Source organism: Chlorocebus sabaeus, chromosome 15 (genome assembly GCF_047675955.1).
Source record: "Chlorocebus sabaeus isolate Y175 chromosome 15, mChlSab1.0.hap1, whole genome shotgun sequence".
Classification (NCBI taxonomy): Eukaryota; Metazoa; Chordata; class Mammalia; order Primates; family Cercopithecidae; genus Chlorocebus; species Chlorocebus sabaeus.
Window position 1 is genome coordinate 19,601,425 of NC_132918.1, and position 18,368 is coordinate 19,619,792.

Genomic DNA, 18,368 nt, shown 5'->3' on the forward strand with positions numbered 1-18,368 from the left:
TGGTGGTGGTTTATTATCACCTGGCTAGGATGAAAGTCCTGTTCTCTATATGGCCTTCTCTGACATGAACCTGTTGGAGGGGTTGAGGGAGTTGGAAAATCAAGTTCTTTGCAGACATGGGTGGGGTCACAGTTTTTTTCTGTAGTGTTTGGTTGGAGTAGAGTGATTATTGTCTAAAACTTTTCTGTGTTGCAAGACTGTCCCTTTCCTGGTCCTTTGGTTAAAAAAAGCAGGCTTTTGTTGGGGATTTTTGTTTGTGCCTGTGGTGTTTCTGGGTTATTGACTTCTTCATTTCCACCCTCCAAGTGTGGGTTATAAGAGGTAAAATGAAAACCCAGAGAATTCATTGCCATGTTGTGTACTCGATCCTGAGGTCTCTAGCCAGTCTGTGTATTTTTTCCTCTACCTTTTGGGGTCTTCTTAGGTTTATTTTATATGTAACATAAGAGTTTTTAGTTGTTCTTGGCAGGAGGAATAGGGAAAAGTATGTCTACTCCATTTTTTTGGAAGCAGAATTCTTGTCATTTAACTTATTTTTTAAAAGTTATTTGCATGTGTTCATTTGATTATGCAAGCAGAAGATCTGTAATGGTACACAACAAACTGTTATTAGTGGTCATCTCTGAGGAAGGAGGTTGAAGAGCTTTATTTTGTTAATTTTTATATTGTGTAAATAAAATTGAACAAACTATTTTTGCCTAAGGAATAGATAACACAAATGTATAGAGTAAAAGTGACTACCTGCCTTCAGTAATCCCATTGTCTCTGACAAAGTTTTGTTTAAAGCTTTCCTATATGTTTTATTTTTTACTTTTTTTTTTTTTGTTTGATTAGGAGATACTATCTCACTCTATTGCCCCAGCCGGAGTACAGTGGCATGATCGTAGCTCACTGCAGCCTCAAATTCTCAAGCAATTCTCCTGCCTCAGCCTACTGAGTAGTTGGGACTACGGGTGCATGCCTCCACACCCAGCTATTTTTGTTTGTTTTTTTAATAGAGAAGGGATCTCACCGTGTTCCTCTGGCTGGTCTTGAACTCCTGGCCTCAAGCAGTCCTGCCTCAGCCTCCCAAAATGCTGGGATTGTAGGTGTGAGCCACTGTGCCTGGCCTGCTTTCCTATATTATTGCTATACCTGCCTGCCTGCCTGCCTTCCCTCCCTCCCTTTTTTTTTTTTTTTGATGGAGTCTTGCGCTGTCACCCAGGCTGGAGTGCAGTGGCACGATCTCAACTCACTGCAACCTCCACTTCCTGGATTCAAGAGGTTCTTGTGCTTCAACCTCCTGAATAGCTGGGATTACAGGTGCCCGCCACCAAGCCTGGCTAATTTTTGTATTTTTTGTAGAGACAGGGTTTCACCATGTTGGCCAGGCTGGTCTTGAACTCCTGACCTCAGGTGATCTGCCTGCTTCAGCCTCCCAAAGTTCTGGGATTACGGGTGTGAGCCACCATGCCCAGCTGACTATGCATTTCTATACATAAATATAAATAGGCTTATAGTTAATTTTGTTTGTTTTCATGTGAGGGCAGTGCTATCAGACACATGTGCGCGCATGCACACACACACTTTACTAAATATTTGGTCATTTTCAGCTGTAAAGGATTATGTGGCTGAAAACTACAATCATAAGTCTCTGAGTGACTTAAGGGCTATGTATATGTCATTCTCTTTCCTTGTTGCATTTGGCCCTATAACTACATTAATCCCTGATATTTTGACTTCAACTCACTGTACTATTCTGTCAGAAAGGGAAAAAAATTGTTTTTTTATTTATGGCTTTCTAATTATGATGCTAGACAAGATGAGCTTTTGAAGCCCAGTTTTATGACTTTATTCATTCATGCATTCACTCATTCAGTCATCAGATATTTACTGAGCATTTAATATTTGCCAAATCCTCTTCTAGGTGCTGAGGATACAGTACCACAACAAACAAATCTCTTTCCTCATGGAGCTAGGGATAGATGAACATTAAACAAGTACATAGTATGTCAGACGATGGTAAGTGAAAGAGAAAAATAAAGCAAGGAAGGGGAATGGGCTGAGGGAATATGCCATTTTAATTATGGATGGTCAGGGAAAGCCTTGTTAATAAAGGTGGCCTTTTTAAGGATGGTGGGGAGGGCAGATATGCACAGGGAACAGAAAGGAGGACAGTGTGGCTGGAGTGGAGTGAGAGAGTGGGAGTGTGGTTTAGAGTTGACATCAGAGAGGTAATTGTAATCCTAATCATGAGGAAATTATAAGACCTTTGGATTTTAGTAAGTATGAGTTGGGAAACTATTGGAGAACTGTTCTGGTATGGAAGTGACATGATCTCAAATTGGTTTTTGAGAGTAGGTTCTAGGGGCAGAAGATAGAAGCATGGAGTTAAATGTTCTTGTAATAATTCAAATGGAAAGATATTGGCAGTTTGGATCATGATGTTGATATTAGAGGTGGTGAAAAGTGGTTAGCCAGATTTTGAATTTTTTTTAACATTTAATTATAGAAGTTTGGATATGTTTTGAAAGGAGAGCTAACACAAGATACGCTGATGCATTGAATAAAAGATATGAGGAGTCAAGGGTGACTCCATAGTATTTTGGCTGAAGCATCTGGAAAGATTGGGAGCTAAAGGAGATATTGGAGAAGAAAATTAGGAGTTTGATTTTGGACATGTTAAGTTTATGATGTGTATTAGACACCCACCTGTAGTATTGAGTAGGCATTGGTTATGTGAGTTTGGAGTTCATGTGGGAGGTTTCATGATTAATGATGTCTCATGCAGCTCCTTGAGTGTTCATGTCACACGAGTACTTGATGACTTCACTACTGTTCATGGTGTGGTGAGAGAAAGTTGGGTAGAATGGAGGAGATGAGGGACTTGGGTTCTAATCTTAAATTCTGTGACTGACTGTTAATGTGACTTAACCAAGTCATTTAACCTCCCTGCCTGCCAATTTTCTGTAAAATTAAATCGTCTAATTAAATGGTTTTAGTCTTTTTATCCAGATATCCTTGGATCTGTATCATAGAGAAAGTTCAGGAAATGATGCTGTGGACTGAATTATGTCCCCCATATTCATATGTTGAAACCTAACTCGGACTGTATTAGAGATAGGACCTTTAGGGATGTGATATAAGTTAAAGGAAGTCATAAAAGTGGAGCCCTGATCTGATAGAATTGGTTTCTTATAAAAGAAGAAGAGACATTAGCAATTTCTCTGCTATGTGAGAACACAGTGAGAAGGTGGCAGTCTGCAAGCCAGGAGGAGAGCCCACACCAGAAACAATCTGTGGGCACCTTAATTTTGGACTTCCCAGCCTCTGAAAGTGTGCAAAATAAATTCCTGTTGTTTTAAGTCAGGGGTCAGGCCATGGACCGGTACTACTTTGTGGCCTGTCAGGAACTGGGCCTCACAGCAGGTGGTGAGTGGTGGGTGAGCAAGTATTATCGCCTGAACTCCGCCTTCTGTCAGATCAGCGGCAGCATTAGATTCTCATAGGAGCGTGAACCCTATTGTGAACTGCACATGTGAGGGATCTAGGTTTGAAAATCTAATGCCTGATGATCTGAGATGGAACAGTTTCATCCCAAAACCCATTTTCCCCACCCTGTCTGTGGAAAAATTGTCTTCCATGAAACCAATCCCTGGTGCCAAAAAGTTTGGGGACCTCTGGTTTAAGTGACCCAGTGTGTGGTATTTTATTATGGCAGCCTCCATAGACTGACATGACAGACTGGGGTCTGGGCCTTATCTTATGTAAGCTTTAGCCAGCCAGAGCAGTTCTGTGATCTGTTTGAATCTCAGGTTCTGAATAAGACTGTGTTTATTAATAAGAAAAAAGTTTGAGAACTTTTTCATGTTTAGATGTTAATCTAGGATTATGTGAGGGTTTCTTAGTTTATATGTGTTATAAAAATACACATGCCCATCACATAGTAGGTACTTAATAAATACTTGTTGAAAGATGTATGGTAGGTAATAAGTATCAGCTAGAATATGCAATGATATTAATGTTCTTTTTGCATGTTTTTTTTTTATGGGCTTTCCAGCAAAAAGCAGAAAGCCTGCTAGATAAATTCTAAAAGCACTGTAACACTATTAATGTTAACTCTTTTTTTGTTTTTTGAGACTCTCTCACTCTGTCACCCAGGCTGTAGTGCAGTGGCATGATCTTGGCTCACTAGAACATGTGCTTCCTGGGTTCAAGCAATTTCCTGCCTCAGCCTCCTGAGTAACTGGGATTACAGGTTACCCACCACCACACCCAGCTAGTTTTTTTAAGTATTTTCAGTAGAGACGGGGTTTCACTATGTTGCCCAGGCTGGTCTCGAACTCCTGACCTCAGGTGATCTGCCCGTTTTGGCCTCCCAAAGTGCTGGGATTACAGGTGTGAGCCACCGTGCCGACCTAATGTTAATTCTTGATTATTGCAATGCAGATAATTATTTTAGGATATATTCTAATTGCCTGAGATTGGGTTATAGAAGAGTTTCTAATCCTGACCCCTGTAATGAGATTCTTTGGTTGCCCGTTACAGCAAATATATCTATTGTCCAACATCGTGCTACTTGCTCTGGTGGTATATGTAAGTCAAAGTTTCTTCCCTCAGGGAGTATGCATTTGAAGAACTATGCTTAGATATATCAAACAGTACATAATATAATAGTATATAATCAAGTGATAAATGTCATAGGAGTTAACAGAAAAGAGATCTTTGGGGATTGTATTACAGTAGCTGAGGAATGCTAAACTTTTAAAACAGGTAGAGTTTGCAGAGAAGAGGTCTCACCGTGAGATCATGATCCTGAAACAGGAGAGGTTAGATTCAGAGATTCATTACTACGTGGGGTTCTGTGTTAGTCTTCCACATTCCTGAGGACAATCTATGCCAGTACTTTTTTATTGAGTGCCTACTTGTCAGGTGCCAAGGATTGAAAGTGAACAAAGGTTTTAGAGTATAACGAGGATACAGACAAGTAAATAGTCAAAGGACAGTATGATAAGAATTTTGTTTTGCTGGAGTATCTTATAACTTTCTTTTAAAGGCTATGTGGAAGAAAAACTAAATCTTTGTGGGCCTGAAAATTACCTCTTCTTTTTTATAATTATCTTTACATGAATTCTATATTGAAAATAATTTTTCTCAGGAAATTTGAAAGCAAATATTATTTTTTTCAAAATTTTAGTATTGCTGAAGAAAAGGCTGTTGTTAGTTTCATTATCATTCTTCTGGGGTAACTGCCTGTTCTTCCTTTCCAGAATCTTTGAGATTTGCCTGTTTGCTTAAGTTTTTTATTTTGTAGTTTCATGGGAATATGTCTAGATGTCATTGTGTAGGACACCTGTTGGGGCCTCTCAGTGTGAAACTAGGTTTTTAATGATCATGTATGTGAAACTAAACAAATTTACAAGAAGTTAATTTTGTTCTTTAATGATCATATATGTGAAACTAAACAAATCCATGAGAAATTAATTTTCTGTTTTCTCTGTTCTCTCTTTCTGGAGCTCTTGGTTGAATGTTGACCTTTCTGGATTGATCCTTTATCTTGTTTACCTTTTCACTTACTGTCTTTTTGTGTGTGTGTGGGATATTTCCTCAACTTTTTCTTTTAGCTCTTTCTTTGACTTTTTAAAAAAAATTTTTAGTTCAGCCACTATATTTCTAATTTCTCAGAGCATTTTCTTGTTTTCTCATTGTTCTTTCAAACTAATATTCTGTTCTTCTGTTATGGATAAAATTCTTTGGATCTCTGTTATGCTATTTGTCAGATTTTATTTTACTTTTATTTTCACTTTTCTTTTTTTTTTTTTCAAGACAGGTTCTCACTTTGTTGTCCGTGCTGGAGTGCAGTGGTGCTAATATGGCTCATTGCAACTGCCACCTCCCAGGCTCAATTGATCCTCCCTGCTTAGTCCCTCAAGTAGCTGAGATTTTAGTCGTACGCCACCACACCTGACTCATTTTTGTATTTTCGGTAGTGTCAAGGTGTCGCCATGTTGCCCAGGTGGGTCTCAAACTCCTGAGCTCAAGTGATCCACCTGTTTCAGGCTCCCAGAGTGCTGGGATTACAGGTGTGAGGCACCGTGCCTGGCCTATCAGATTTTTTTTTCTTTTTCTTTTTTCTTTTTTTTTGAGATGGAGTCTTACTCTGTCGCCTGGACTTGAGCGCAGTGGCATGGTCTTGGCTCACTGCAACCTCTGCCACCCAGGTTCAAGCGATTCTCCTGCCTCAGCCTCCCAAGTAGCTGGGATTACAGGCGCCCGCCACTGTGCCCACCTAATTTTTTGTATTTTTGGTGGAGACAGGGTTTCACCATGTTGGCAGGCTGGTCTCAAACTTGTGACCTCGTGTTTCGCCTGCCTCAATTTTTTGTTGAGATAGAGCCTCTATCACCCAGGCTAGAGTGCAGTGGCGCGATCTAGGCTAACGATATCTGGCCCCCATTGAGTATTTAATTTTAAAGGATCACATACTGCATTGAAGACTCTTTTTTCCTTTTAATATAAAAAAGGCTTCCTGTCTTTTTTTTCTTTCGTGACATTTGAAGAGCTCAGGTCAACTTACCTTATGGAATGTCTGATAGTCTGGATGTGTCTGTTTCCTCAATCCTTTTTTACTGTATTAATTGCTATTTTAATGGGATTTAGTAGGAGGGATAAGCAAATGGTTTGTTTCTTTATTATCTTCTTTATTTATTGGTTGTAAATATGATTTTTAATGAGTGTATAATGTTCTACCATTTTTAAAAACTACTTTTCTCTTGCTGGTGGTTTTAATTTTTCCATGTTTTTGCTAATATAAGTAAACCTATACTGACTATTTTATTATATATATTTGTATACATTTTTAGTTATTTTCTTCTTAAAAATTTCCTAAGGGCATATTCAGTGGGTCAGTGAGATTGTTTTTAGATCAAGAACCTTAAAACTGTTCAGTTTTCTCAAACAATGTCCAAATCACATCAGCCACATATCAGAATCCATTTGATATATTTATGTTATATATGGGATGTAAATTTACCTGAGAGAAAATTATTTGCTTATAATCAGTCATTCTCAGTGTTCTGCTAGTGTCCTCATCCTTTATTATCTCTTTCAGGGTTTTTTTTTTTTTTAGACTTCAAAACTCCTTGTTTTTAAGGATTCTTTAAAATATAATTTTAAGTGGTTGGGTGTAGAAGCCTTTTCCAAAACCTAATACTAGTGTGAGATAAAACTGTAGCCTGAATATTTGTATGGTCACAAGCAGCTTTACTGCATTTTTGTAAAATATTCCAACAGTACAGAAAAAGTAAAAAAGATATTAAGTTCCCTAAAGCCTCCTTTCCCTTTCAGTCATCTTCTTAGTTGGTTCTATGTCCCTCCAGATCTTATCCTATGTATTATGGACATATATGTCATAGAGAAGTGTGCATATATGCATTTAGCGCTCTTTTTTACACATTGTAAACACAGGTATTCTGCATTTTGTTTTTTTCCCTTAACAGTGTGTCTTGAGATCTTTTTATGTTTGCCGACAGAGATCAATCTCACTTAAGCTGCTGTGTGGGGTTGCACAGTGTGAATGGATTTTATTTTATATAACCATCCCTGTTGGTGGACATTTTAAATTATTTTGAATATTTTAATTGTTTTGACATTGTAACTTTTCTTTCTAGGATGTCAAAATCTGGAAACATTGGGAGACTGAGGTTTTTTTATGTTTGTTTTATTTTCACCAGCTCGTATTGCAGAAAGTAGAAGTAATGTTTTTCTAAAATAAATAGGATAGGTATTTTATTTCTTTGATTTATTAAAAACTTGCTGTCTCACCTGGGTACTGTGGCTCACGCCTGTAATCCCAGCATTTTGGGAGGCCAAGGTGGGGGGATCGCGAAGTCAGGAGTTCGAGACCAGCCTGACCAACATGGTGAAACCCCGTCTCTATTAAAAATACAAAAATTAGCTGGGCCTGGTGGCAAGTGCCTGTAATCCCAGCTACTCAGGAGGCTGAGGCAGGAGAATCGCTTGAACCCGGGAGGTGGAGGTTGCAGTGAGCCAAGATGGCGCCACTGTACTCCAGCCTGGGCGACAGAGCAAGACTCTGTCTCAGGAAAAAAACATGTAGTCTCTTAAAAAGAAAATTCTTCATGGACAGCTATTACTACTTAAAAGACCGGGCACAGTAGCTCAGGCCTGTAATCCCAACACTTTGGGAGGCCGAGGCGGGCCGATCACTTCAGATCAGGATTTTGAGACCTGGCCAACATGGCGAAACCCCGTCTCTACTAAGAATACAAAAATTAGCCACGCGTCATGGTGGGCGCTGTGGTCACAGATACTCAGGAGGCTGAGGCAGGAGAAGCACTTGAACCCAGGAGGCGGAGGTTGCAGTTAGCCGAGATTGTGCCACTGCACTCCAGTCTGGGCAGCAGAGCAAGACTCCATCTCAAGAAAAAAAAAATTCCATACAGGGCCAGGTATGGTGGCTCACGCCTGTAATCCCAGCACTTTGGGAGGCCAAGATGGGAGAATCACTTGAGCCCAGAAGTTTGAGACCAGCCTGAACTACATAGACCCCATCTCTTTTCTTAAAAAAATAAAATAAAAATAAAATTTCCATATAGTATTTTACACTACTAATATTTGAAGTACCACATAGCAGTTCCCACTAAATAATGAGGCAATACCGTTTATAAGCTGCTTTAACATGATAAAAGCAAATTAATATACTAAGGTAAATATTAAAGAGCAAAATAGCGTTTCCTCTCTGATTCTAAAATTAATACCTACCTAGAAAAGTTAAAAACTTTAAAAAAATTAATCCTGAATTTTACTCCTAGAAGGCATTATATACCTTTGACATTTTGGTGACTGTTCTCACAGTTAGTGGTGCATGGGTGTGTGTGTTTCTATATTGAGTCTAGTCATATATCGTGTGGTGAGTATGTATTATTGTGTGTACATCCAATGCAGTCATTTTTCTTAACTTTTTTTTTTTGAGACAGGGTCTCACTCTGTCACCCAGGCTAGAGTGCAGTGCTGCAATCTCAGCACACTGCAACCTCTGCCTCCCAGGCTCAGGCGATCCTCCCAGCTCAGCCTCCTGAGTAGCTGGGACTACAGGTGTGCGCCACAATGCCTGGCTAAGTTTTTGTGTTTTTGGTAGATACAGGTTTTCACCATGTTGACCAGGCTGGTCTCGAACTCCTGAGCTCAAGCTATCCACCTGTCTCAGCTTCCCAAAGTGCTGGGATTACAGGCATGAGCCACTGTGCCTGGCCATCTTTCTTAACATGTTTTTCACGTTTGTGATACATATACACACACACATACATTTGTATGTAACTATATGAATGATGCTCTACATGTTATTTTGCTGCGTTTTTACTCAGCGGTGGACATAAAAATCTTTTAATGCCACTGAATACAGATACATCATTCTTTTAATGTGACGTATGTCTCTATTTAAGGTATACCTGATGGATTCTGATCAGTCAAACGGTAGAAACAGCTCTCAAATGGACTTTGGCTATAGGTAGTAATTCATTGGAAACTCCTTTCGAGGACACTAACAGGTGGTTGGGAGTTAAGTGGCTTTTTCTGGCAGACTTGTTTTTTTCTGGTGACTCTTAGAATTAGTGTCAGTGGGAAGACAGCTTGCAGTAATCAGACTCAGTGAGTGAGTTTCTTTGTGGAGTGTGACTTGAGATATGAAGTGACAGGATTGATAAGGGTCTTCAGTGAAAGGGAATTAGGAGTGTTGGGATGGAACTGACAGAAAATAATGGAAATTGGTAAGGACATCTGGTTTAGGTCAGCAGAGCAACATAGGAAAAAGGAGAGCCTTATTAGTTGTGGAAAGGAAGGGCAGTTTTTTAGTTAGGCTAGCTAGGGAGATGGACTTCTTGCAGAGGTGGCTACTGATCTGTTGGCCTTCATGAGCTGGGTGTTAGTAGATAGTTGCTTTTGAAATACTACTTGTTATATGGAACTTAAAAGTAGACACAACACTTGTTCTTTGATCTCACAACTTAGAGTAGAATACAGGTGGTCAGGGGGTTGCTAGTTTTCTTCCTCTTTTCTTTTTTAAGAAAAATAAAAGCATTCTGTTTGTACTTTGTGCTCTACTTCCCTAAAAAGCACTGTCAGGCTTGTTAGCTATCAGCCAATTATTTTTTTAAGAAGACTTTTATTACATTTTTCTGTAAAGAATGTGTAAATATCCTTACCAAGAGTACATTTCTTTCTTACTGTTTTTCGAAAGAATCACCAACTGAAAAAAAAGTTCCAAGGCGTATTATTACTGCAGAGATGAATTAGGGAGTTATCAGGATATTGCAGAAGTACCCCAGATGCCAAAATACACGAGTCAGAAAAACTTAGGTCCAGTTTTTCCCTGTTGGTGATTTAATCTCTGGAGCAAAGCTTAATTAAATATTGCATGAATATGCCTTAAAATATGAAATATGCCTTAAAACAACATGACATTAATTAACTTAATAAACTTATTGAATAAAGACATTTCGTAGATACTGGATATATGAAGATGAATAACACATGGCCCCCACCCTTAAAGAAATTATTATTTAGAAGGATGAGATAGAAATATATGCCGAAATATATGCCAAAATATATGGATGGTAACAATTAGGCAAAAAAGAGGGGGAATAGTCAGTTCTGCTTTGGGATATGGGAATGCCTGAAAAAGCTTATTAGAGCAGGTGAGTTTTGAGAACGAGTTGTTCACTATGTAGCTGCAGATGGGCTGGGGCATAGGGGTGGCAAGGATGCTCAATCTAGTCAGGAATATTATCGCCAGTGCCATAGAGGACTGAGATCGTGATATTACAAATACTTTGCTACAGGTAATGGGAAGGTTGTGTGTGGAGTGGGAGGAGATGATGCTAGAGAGGTTGTCAGGGAAGGTTTAACTTTATCCAGAAGATTCTTAAATGGGTAATTAATAAAATCAGGGAAAGATTATCTGGCAAGTAGAAGGGGACAAGATTCCAGTAAGAGCTATCAGTTTGCAGATATTAAAGTAATCAAGCCGGAAATGACATGGGCCCAAAGTCTCAAACTAAGTGATGAAAAATCGAAATGGAAATTAGGAGACAAAAAGGTGTATTAGAAACAAGACACGGGGCTGATTTTGTGTGTGTGGTAAAGGAGAGGGAAGCATCAGGATGACTTTCAGATACTATGTCTTGGAGAATTTTAGAAAATGCCAGTGCCATTTGAGGAGAAGCTATTTTAAAAGGAATAAATAATTAGTTTGCTGCTTGAGCATGCCAAGTTTGAGCTGGTAATAGATACCCAGAAAGATGTGTTCTGTAGGTATTTGGATCTGGAACTTCAAAAAAGGGGTTGTAGTTAAGAATCAAGAGTTATCAGGATTGAATTGTTTGAAACCATGTAAGTAGATACAATAATCTAGGAATTCAAGAAGAAAAGTGTGGCCTGGTGCGGTGGCTCATGCTGGTAATCCCAGCACTTTGGGAGACTGAGTTGGGGGTATCCCTTGAGCCCAGGAGTTTGAGACAAGCTTGGGCAACATGATGAAACCCTGTCTCTACAAAAAATACAAAGATTAGCTGGGTGTTGCGATGCATGCCTGTAGTCCCAGCTACTCAGGAGGCTGAGGTGGGAGGATCATCTGAGTCCAGGAAGTTGGGGCTGCAGTGAGCCATGATCACTCCACTGCACCCCAGCCTGGGTGACAGAGGGAGACCCTGTCTCAAAAAAAAAGAAGAAAAGTGTCAAAAACAGAGCATTAACATTTTGGGAGTGGGTCCAAAAGAAGAGCTGGTAAAGAAGACTGAGAGGGAATGGTCTGAAAAGAATCCACTGAATTTGTCAGTTAGATGTTGGTGACTATTGTTAAGGTGGTTTCAGTGATGTGTTAGGAGTAGGATCCAAATTACAAAATAGGCTGGGTGCGGTAGCTCACGCTTGTAATCCCAGCACTTTGGAAGGCCGAGGCGGATGGATCATGAGGTCAGGAGATTGAGACCGTCCTGCCTAACACGGTGAAACCCTGTCTCTACTAAAAATACAAAAAAAAAAAAAAAAAAAAAAAAAAAAATTAGCCGGGCGTGGTGGCGGGTGCCTGTAGTCCCAGCTACTTGGGATACTGAGGCAGGAGAATGGCGTGAACCCAGGAGGTGGAGGTTACAGTGAGCCGAAATCGCGCCAGTGCACTCCAGCCTGGGCGACAGAGCGAGACTCCGTCTCAAGAAACAAAACAAAACAAATTATAGAATAATTCTGTATTGTATTAGTGGTATTTATGCATTGAATTATACCTTTAAATATTGTATTAAAATAATATGTGATATATATACATTTAGAGACTTAGACAACCAGCTCTCATGTGCCTACTATATAGTTTTTTAAACTTTTATTTTTAAATAATTATAAATTAAATTCCTATAAATCATAGGAAGTTGCAAAAGTAGTACAGAGAGGTCCTCCTATATAGACTTCACTCAGCTTCCTCCAGTTACCATTCAGTTTAACAAGTGTCCTGGGTTAGTTCAGATGTTAATGTCTCGGGCTGGGTTATAGAACCATACAGGGAATATGGATGTGGATTCCATAGCCCTACCTAGTGTAAGCCTTCTTTCCCTGCCTCCACTAGGAGCAGAGCAAATGCAAGCTGCTTTGCTGTTTCTCAGAATGTATGGATGGAGCTTTTCCAGCTCCTTTTTACATATTGGGCAGCTCTTTTTAGGATTTTGGCTCAAAATAGGGATTTGACTTGTAGCCCTCCCCTGAAATAAGCACAAAGGTGGATCTTCTGGCTCTATAGGCCCAATATACCCTTATTATAGACTGCCTTGGTGTCAGCTGAGGTGACGTCTGTGGCTTTGAGTTTCTTCCTTTCTGTCACCAAGAATTTCCCTCTCCCAGCTTTTCTCTCCCTTTTGGAGTTCAGCTGTATATTCTAATTTTTCATGTTGATCTAGCATTTCAGTGATACTGTTTGGTCACATGGATGTATTAGTCCAGTCTGCCTTGTTGCTTGAATAAGAAGTCCAATAAAATTTCTTTTTTCGAATAAAATATTTATTAATTGTATTCGCTGCTTTGTTCCACAAAAATGATTTGGGGTTGTATTATATTATTCTCTCTTTAAAAATATTATTATTATTATTATTATTAATTGTATTCGCTGCTTTGTTCCACAAAAATGATTTGGGGTTGTATTATATTATTCTCTCTTTAAAAATATTATTATTATTATTACTACTACTACTACTACTACTATTTGAGACAGTCTCACTCTGTCGCCCAGGCTGGAGTGCAATGATGTAATTTTGGGTCACTGCAACCTCTGCCTCCTGGGTTCAAGTGATTCTCTTGCCTCAGCCACCTGAGTAGCTGGGGTTACAGGCACGTGCCATCACGCCTGGCTAATTTTTGTATTTTTAGTAGAGATGGGATTTCACCACATTGGTCAGGCTGGTCTCAAACTCCTGACCTCATGATCTGTCCACTTCAGCCTCCCAAAGTGCTGGGATTATAGGCTTGAGCCACCGCTCCTTGCCAAAAATATTATTTATTTTTAAAATGGGTAATATATGTATGTGGTCTAAAGTTAGATTAAAAAAAGAGTATGCTTTTTCTTTTCCCTGTTACCCTAGCTACCCCAGCCCAATGTCTCTTTATAGATACAACTGGTTACCAGTTTCTTATGTATCCTTCTAGAGGTTAACAATGCACTAGGTCATTGGTTTTTTGGTTTTTTTTTTTTTTTAGATGGAATATCGCTCTGTCACCCAGGCTGGAGTGCCGTGGCACAATCTCAGCTCACTGCAAGCTCCACCTCCTGGGTTCACGCCGTTCTCCTGCCTCAGCCTCCCGAGTAGCTGGGACTACAGATGCCCACCACCACGCTTGGCTAATTAAAAAAAATTTTTTTTTTAAGTAGAGGCGGGGTTTCGCCTTGTTAGGCAGGATGGTCTCGATCTCCTGACCTCATGATCCACCCGCCTTGGCCTCCCAAAGTGCTGGGATTACAGGTGTAGCCACCACGCCTGGCCAATAATGCACTAGTTTATTCTTTAACAGAGGTTTTAAACTTTAGTGTTTATAATTTAATTTTGTAGCCAATATTCAGGATTTTTCCATCTATTTGAGGTAGTAGCAATTGTATTTTCTTCTGCTTGCTTTTGAGTTACAGCTTTACACTAGTTATGTGTTACATGTATGTCTTTATATATGTGAATGGATTATCTGTGTTTTAATTTTTGTTCACAAACTCCTCAGAATGTGACAAAATAAACTGTTGATTAGGATATTTTAAGTTATGTGGAATATTAAAATGAAACATTAGCTCTATTTTTTATTTTTAATTGACACATAATAACTATGTATATTTATGGGATACAGGGTGATACTTGAATAGGTGTATTCCGTGTATAGTGATCAAATCGGAGTAACTGGCATATTCATCGCCTCAAACATTGATCGTTTCTTAGTGTTGAGAACATACAAAATCCTCTATTAAAACTAATGGAAAGCTTCATGAATTTGTATGTTATTTTTGGGCAGGAGCCATGCTAATTTTCTCTATGTTGTTCCAATTTTAGTGTTTATGCTGCGGAAGTGAGCACTGGCCCTAATTTTTAGGAGGTAGTGGAAATGATATTTTAAGATGCTAGAAATCTTATTGAAACACATTGTAGCTATCCTTAAAAATTGTAGCTGGGTGCGGTGGCTCACGCCTGTAATCCTAGCACTTTGGGAGGCTGAGGCGGGTGGATAACCTGAGGTCGGGAGTTCGAGACCAGCCTGACCAACATGGAGAAACCCTGTCTCTAGTAAAAATACAAAATTAGCCAGGCATGGTGGCTGGCGCATGCCTGCAATCCCAACTACTTGGGAGCCTGAGGCAGGAGAATCACTTGAACCCCGGAGGTGGAGGTTGTGGTGAACCAAAATCGCACAATTGCACTCCAGCCTGGGCAACAAGAGGGAAACTCCATCTAAAATACAAATTGCCCTGATTACTAACCAATCCATGCCATTGTTTGCACATGTGCAAATAATTGCCCAAAGAGTTGAGGGGGTCTGTCAAAGATAAAGGCTTCTCCTTTGGGTTCCTTAGCCACAGTTTGATTGCCTGACTGCAGCTCGGTGTGAAATTCAGTAACATGGAGCAAGAAATGGAAGCCTATGACCTAATATGTTTTCTTCCTTAGATCAACCTCTCCACTTCTCCTACACCTGCACAGTTAATAAGCCGTTCCCAGGCTTCCAGTTCTACCAGCGGCAGTATTACCCAACAGACTATGTTACTAGGGAGTACTTCCCCTACCCTAACGGCAAGCCAAGCTCAAATGTATCTCCGAGCTCAAATGGTAAGATATGAGCTACCAAATTTTTTCAGTGTTTAAGGACTTGAGAGATCAAAATGTTTCTTGATTTGATGCAATAAGAGGTATTTTTAATATTTAAGAAATGTTTAATTGTGTGTGTGTGTGTGTGTGTGCATGCGGGCGTGCCATCAGCTCTTGTACATTATGTCATGAAAGATTCTACTTTTAATTAATAAATCTTCTTGGTATCAAATAGTAATTATCACGTTGCGAAGCTAATAGAGATTCAGTAGCATAAGAGTGATTATTTTTTAATATCAAATTCATCGGAAACCTTTTTTTCATATTTTAACATCTCTGAAATTGGGATGCATTTTATAACTGATGGCATCTTGGTACTTACAGTGGTCCATGAAATCATTGCCTATTTTTGACAACTTAGATTTAGTGAAATAGAAATGTTAAAAAAACTTCGTTGTTAAAGTTAGAATTTGTATCCTAGGATTTTCTGAATTCTATATTGGAGTTCCAGATAGTTTCCCAGATAATTCTTAACTTTGGTTATTCCCATCTCAAGTTCTGCAAGGTTATTTGTGTTCTTGAGTTCATTTTGATCTTTTATGAATATAGGAATGTTAATTTGGTTATTCTGTATTTGGGTATCTACTGATTTCCTAATTTAATTGTTGAGCTTCTTTAAGGAATGTAGAAATTGGTTGACATGTATTTTATTTGATGTCTTTAAAGAAGCTAGACAAATGCATTGTCCCTAATATATTTATATTCTTTTTTGTCCAGTGGACTGAATATTTACCTGGATCTCCAGTTTTTTTTTGTTGTTGTTATTGTTTTTTGAGGCAGAGTCTCACTCTGTCGCCCAGGCTAGAGTGCAGTGGCATGATGTCTCCTCACTGCAACCTCTGCCTCCTGAGTAGCTGGGGTTACAGGTGCCTGCCACCGCGCCCTGCTAATTTTTGTATTTTTAGTAGAGACGGGGTTTCACCATCTTGGCCAGGCTGGTCTCAAACTGCCGACCTCGTGATCCACCTGCCTCACCTCCCAGAGTGCTGGGATTACAGACGTGAACCACCACACCTGGCTTGGATCTTCAGTTTTTTATCTAAAATTGCAGTTTCCAATCATTTAACTAATTCTGTGCTTTAAAATTAGGTTGAACCATTTGAGATGGTCGCTATTTGACTCTTTTTGAACTCTAAAATCAGCGGTTTCATACGGGTCAAACTAAATTGAATATCTTCTTTTTAGGTTTAGTCCTTTCAGGGTCTTGGTACTGGAAATTACCTGTTCAGGGAAGTTATGCCATTTGTCCCTCGGTGTCTGTGGTGGATTGTTGCCAGGTCCCACCCTCTCTGTCCCCTAAAATACTCAAATCTGAGGATGCTCAAGTCATAGTATTTGCATATAACCCATGCATGTCCTCCCATATACTTTAAATCATCTTTACGTATAATACTTAGTATAATGTAAACACCATTTAAATAACTTACATTGTTTAGGGAATAATGGCAAGAGAAAAGTTTTTACATGTTCAATACAGATGCAGCTGTCTTTTTTTTTTTTTTTAATGAATATTGCTTTGATCTACAGTTGAATGACGAACTACAGAGCCCTCCATAGATATGGAGGCCTCATTTTACTTTGTCGTTGAATTTACTTAAATTTAGTGTACTAAAGAACTGAAGTTTAAAAGGTCACTTAATTGGTCATTTAATTTTTCTAATTGTTTTTGGTCCTTGTTTGGTTGAACATTTTAACTTAGATAGCAAGAGGAACGGAATAATTTATACAATTTTTAAATAAAGTATTTACACGTTCTTTGAAACAAGTGTCAAATTTACTAAATTGAATTGATTGATCTCTAAGTGGATTGTATTGCCTTAGAAATTAATGGCATTTGGCTGGGCGTGGTGGCTCATGCCTGTAATCCCAACACTTTGGGAGGCCGAGGCGGGCAGATCACTAAGATTGGGAGTTCGAAACCAGCCTGACCAACGTGGAGAAACCCTGTCTCTATTAAAAATACAAAAAATTAGCCATGCATGGTGGCTCATACCTGTAATCCCAGTCACTCGGGAGGCTGAGGCAGGAGAATCACTTGAACCTGGAAGGCGGAGGTTGTGGTGAGCCGAGATTGCGCCATTGCACTCCAGTCTGGGCAACAAGAGTAAAACTCCATCTCAAAAAAAAAAAGAAAAAAGAAATTAATGGCATTTGTTTGAATATTGAAAAAAATTGAGCCGGGCACAGTGGCTCACGCCTGTAATCCTAGCACTTTGGGAGGCTGAGGTGGGCGGATCACTTGAGGTCAGGAGTTTGAGACCAGCCTGGCCACCATGGTGAAACCCCGTCTCTACTAATAGTACAAAAATTAGCCTGGCGTTGTGGTGTATGCCTGTAATCCCAGCTACTCGGAAAGCTGAGGCAGGAGAATCGCTTGAACCCGGGAGGGAGAGGTTGCAGTGAACCAAGATCACATGACTACATTCCAGCCTGGGTGACAGGGACTCCGTCTCACCAAAAAAAAAAAAAAAAAAAAAGAAAAGAAAGGAAGGTGATAAGTAAAAATATTAAATGTCTGTTTGTTTTTTGATGTGAAGCTTTTTTTGCAGGCTCTTTTGTTGTTGAATTTTGAAAGGTGTGGCGTTTACTTTTAAAATGAATATTTCTTTTTTTTTTTTTTTTTTTTTTGAGATGGATCTTGCTCTGTCACCCGGGCTGGAGTTCAGTGGTATGATCTCAGCTGACTGCAACCTCCACCTCCTGAGTTCAAGTGGTTCTCCTGCCTCAGCCTCTCGAATAGCTGGGATTACAGGCACACCCGGCTAATTTTTGTATTTTTAGTAGAGATGGAGTTTCACCGTGTTGGCCAGGCTGTCTTGAACTCCTGACCTCCAGTGATCCACCTGCGTTGGCCTTTCCAAAGTGCTGGGATTACAGGCGTGAGCCACCGCGCCAGGCCATAGAATGAATGTTTCTTTACAAATAGTTTTAAAATGAAAGGGCAACCTGGATTTGCCCTATAGATCCTTTGTAGCAGAGTGAAATATTGGA

At 39.5% G+C, this 18,368-nt stretch overlaps 1 protein-coding gene and 2 non-coding genes across 11 annotated transcripts in view; 1 reads left to right on the forward strand and 2 right to left on the reverse strand.

Moving 5' to 3' along the window:
* PHC3 (polyhomeotic homolog 3) overlaps positions 1–18,368 on the forward strand; it is a 93,838-nt gene that overhangs the window by 16,431 nt on the left and 59,039 nt on the right. For 7 of the 9 annotated variants that reach the window (XR_492928.3, XM_007972121.3, XM_007972124.3 and 4 more), the window contains exon 5: positions 15,180–15,338. The exons of the other annotated variants lie outside the window; for them this stretch is intronic. Coding sequence is in view for 6 of the 7 variants with exons in the window: in XM_007972121.3 (XP_007970312.2) it covers positions 15,180–15,338 (159 nt within the window). In the remaining variant the exon portion in view is untranslated. The remainder of the gene's footprint in view (positions 1–15,179; positions 15,339–18,368) is intronic. 9 annotated transcript variants of the gene reach the window in all.
* LOC119620765 (U7 small nuclear RNA) lies at positions 4,027–4,088 on the reverse strand. Its single transcript, XR_005237316.1, has one exon. It is a non-coding gene; the product is annotated as a U7 small nuclear RNA (small nuclear RNA).
* Positions 14,485–14,591, reverse strand: LOC119620758 (U6 spliceosomal RNA). Its single transcript, XR_005237310.1, has one exon. It is a non-coding gene; the product is annotated as a U6 spliceosomal RNA (small nuclear RNA).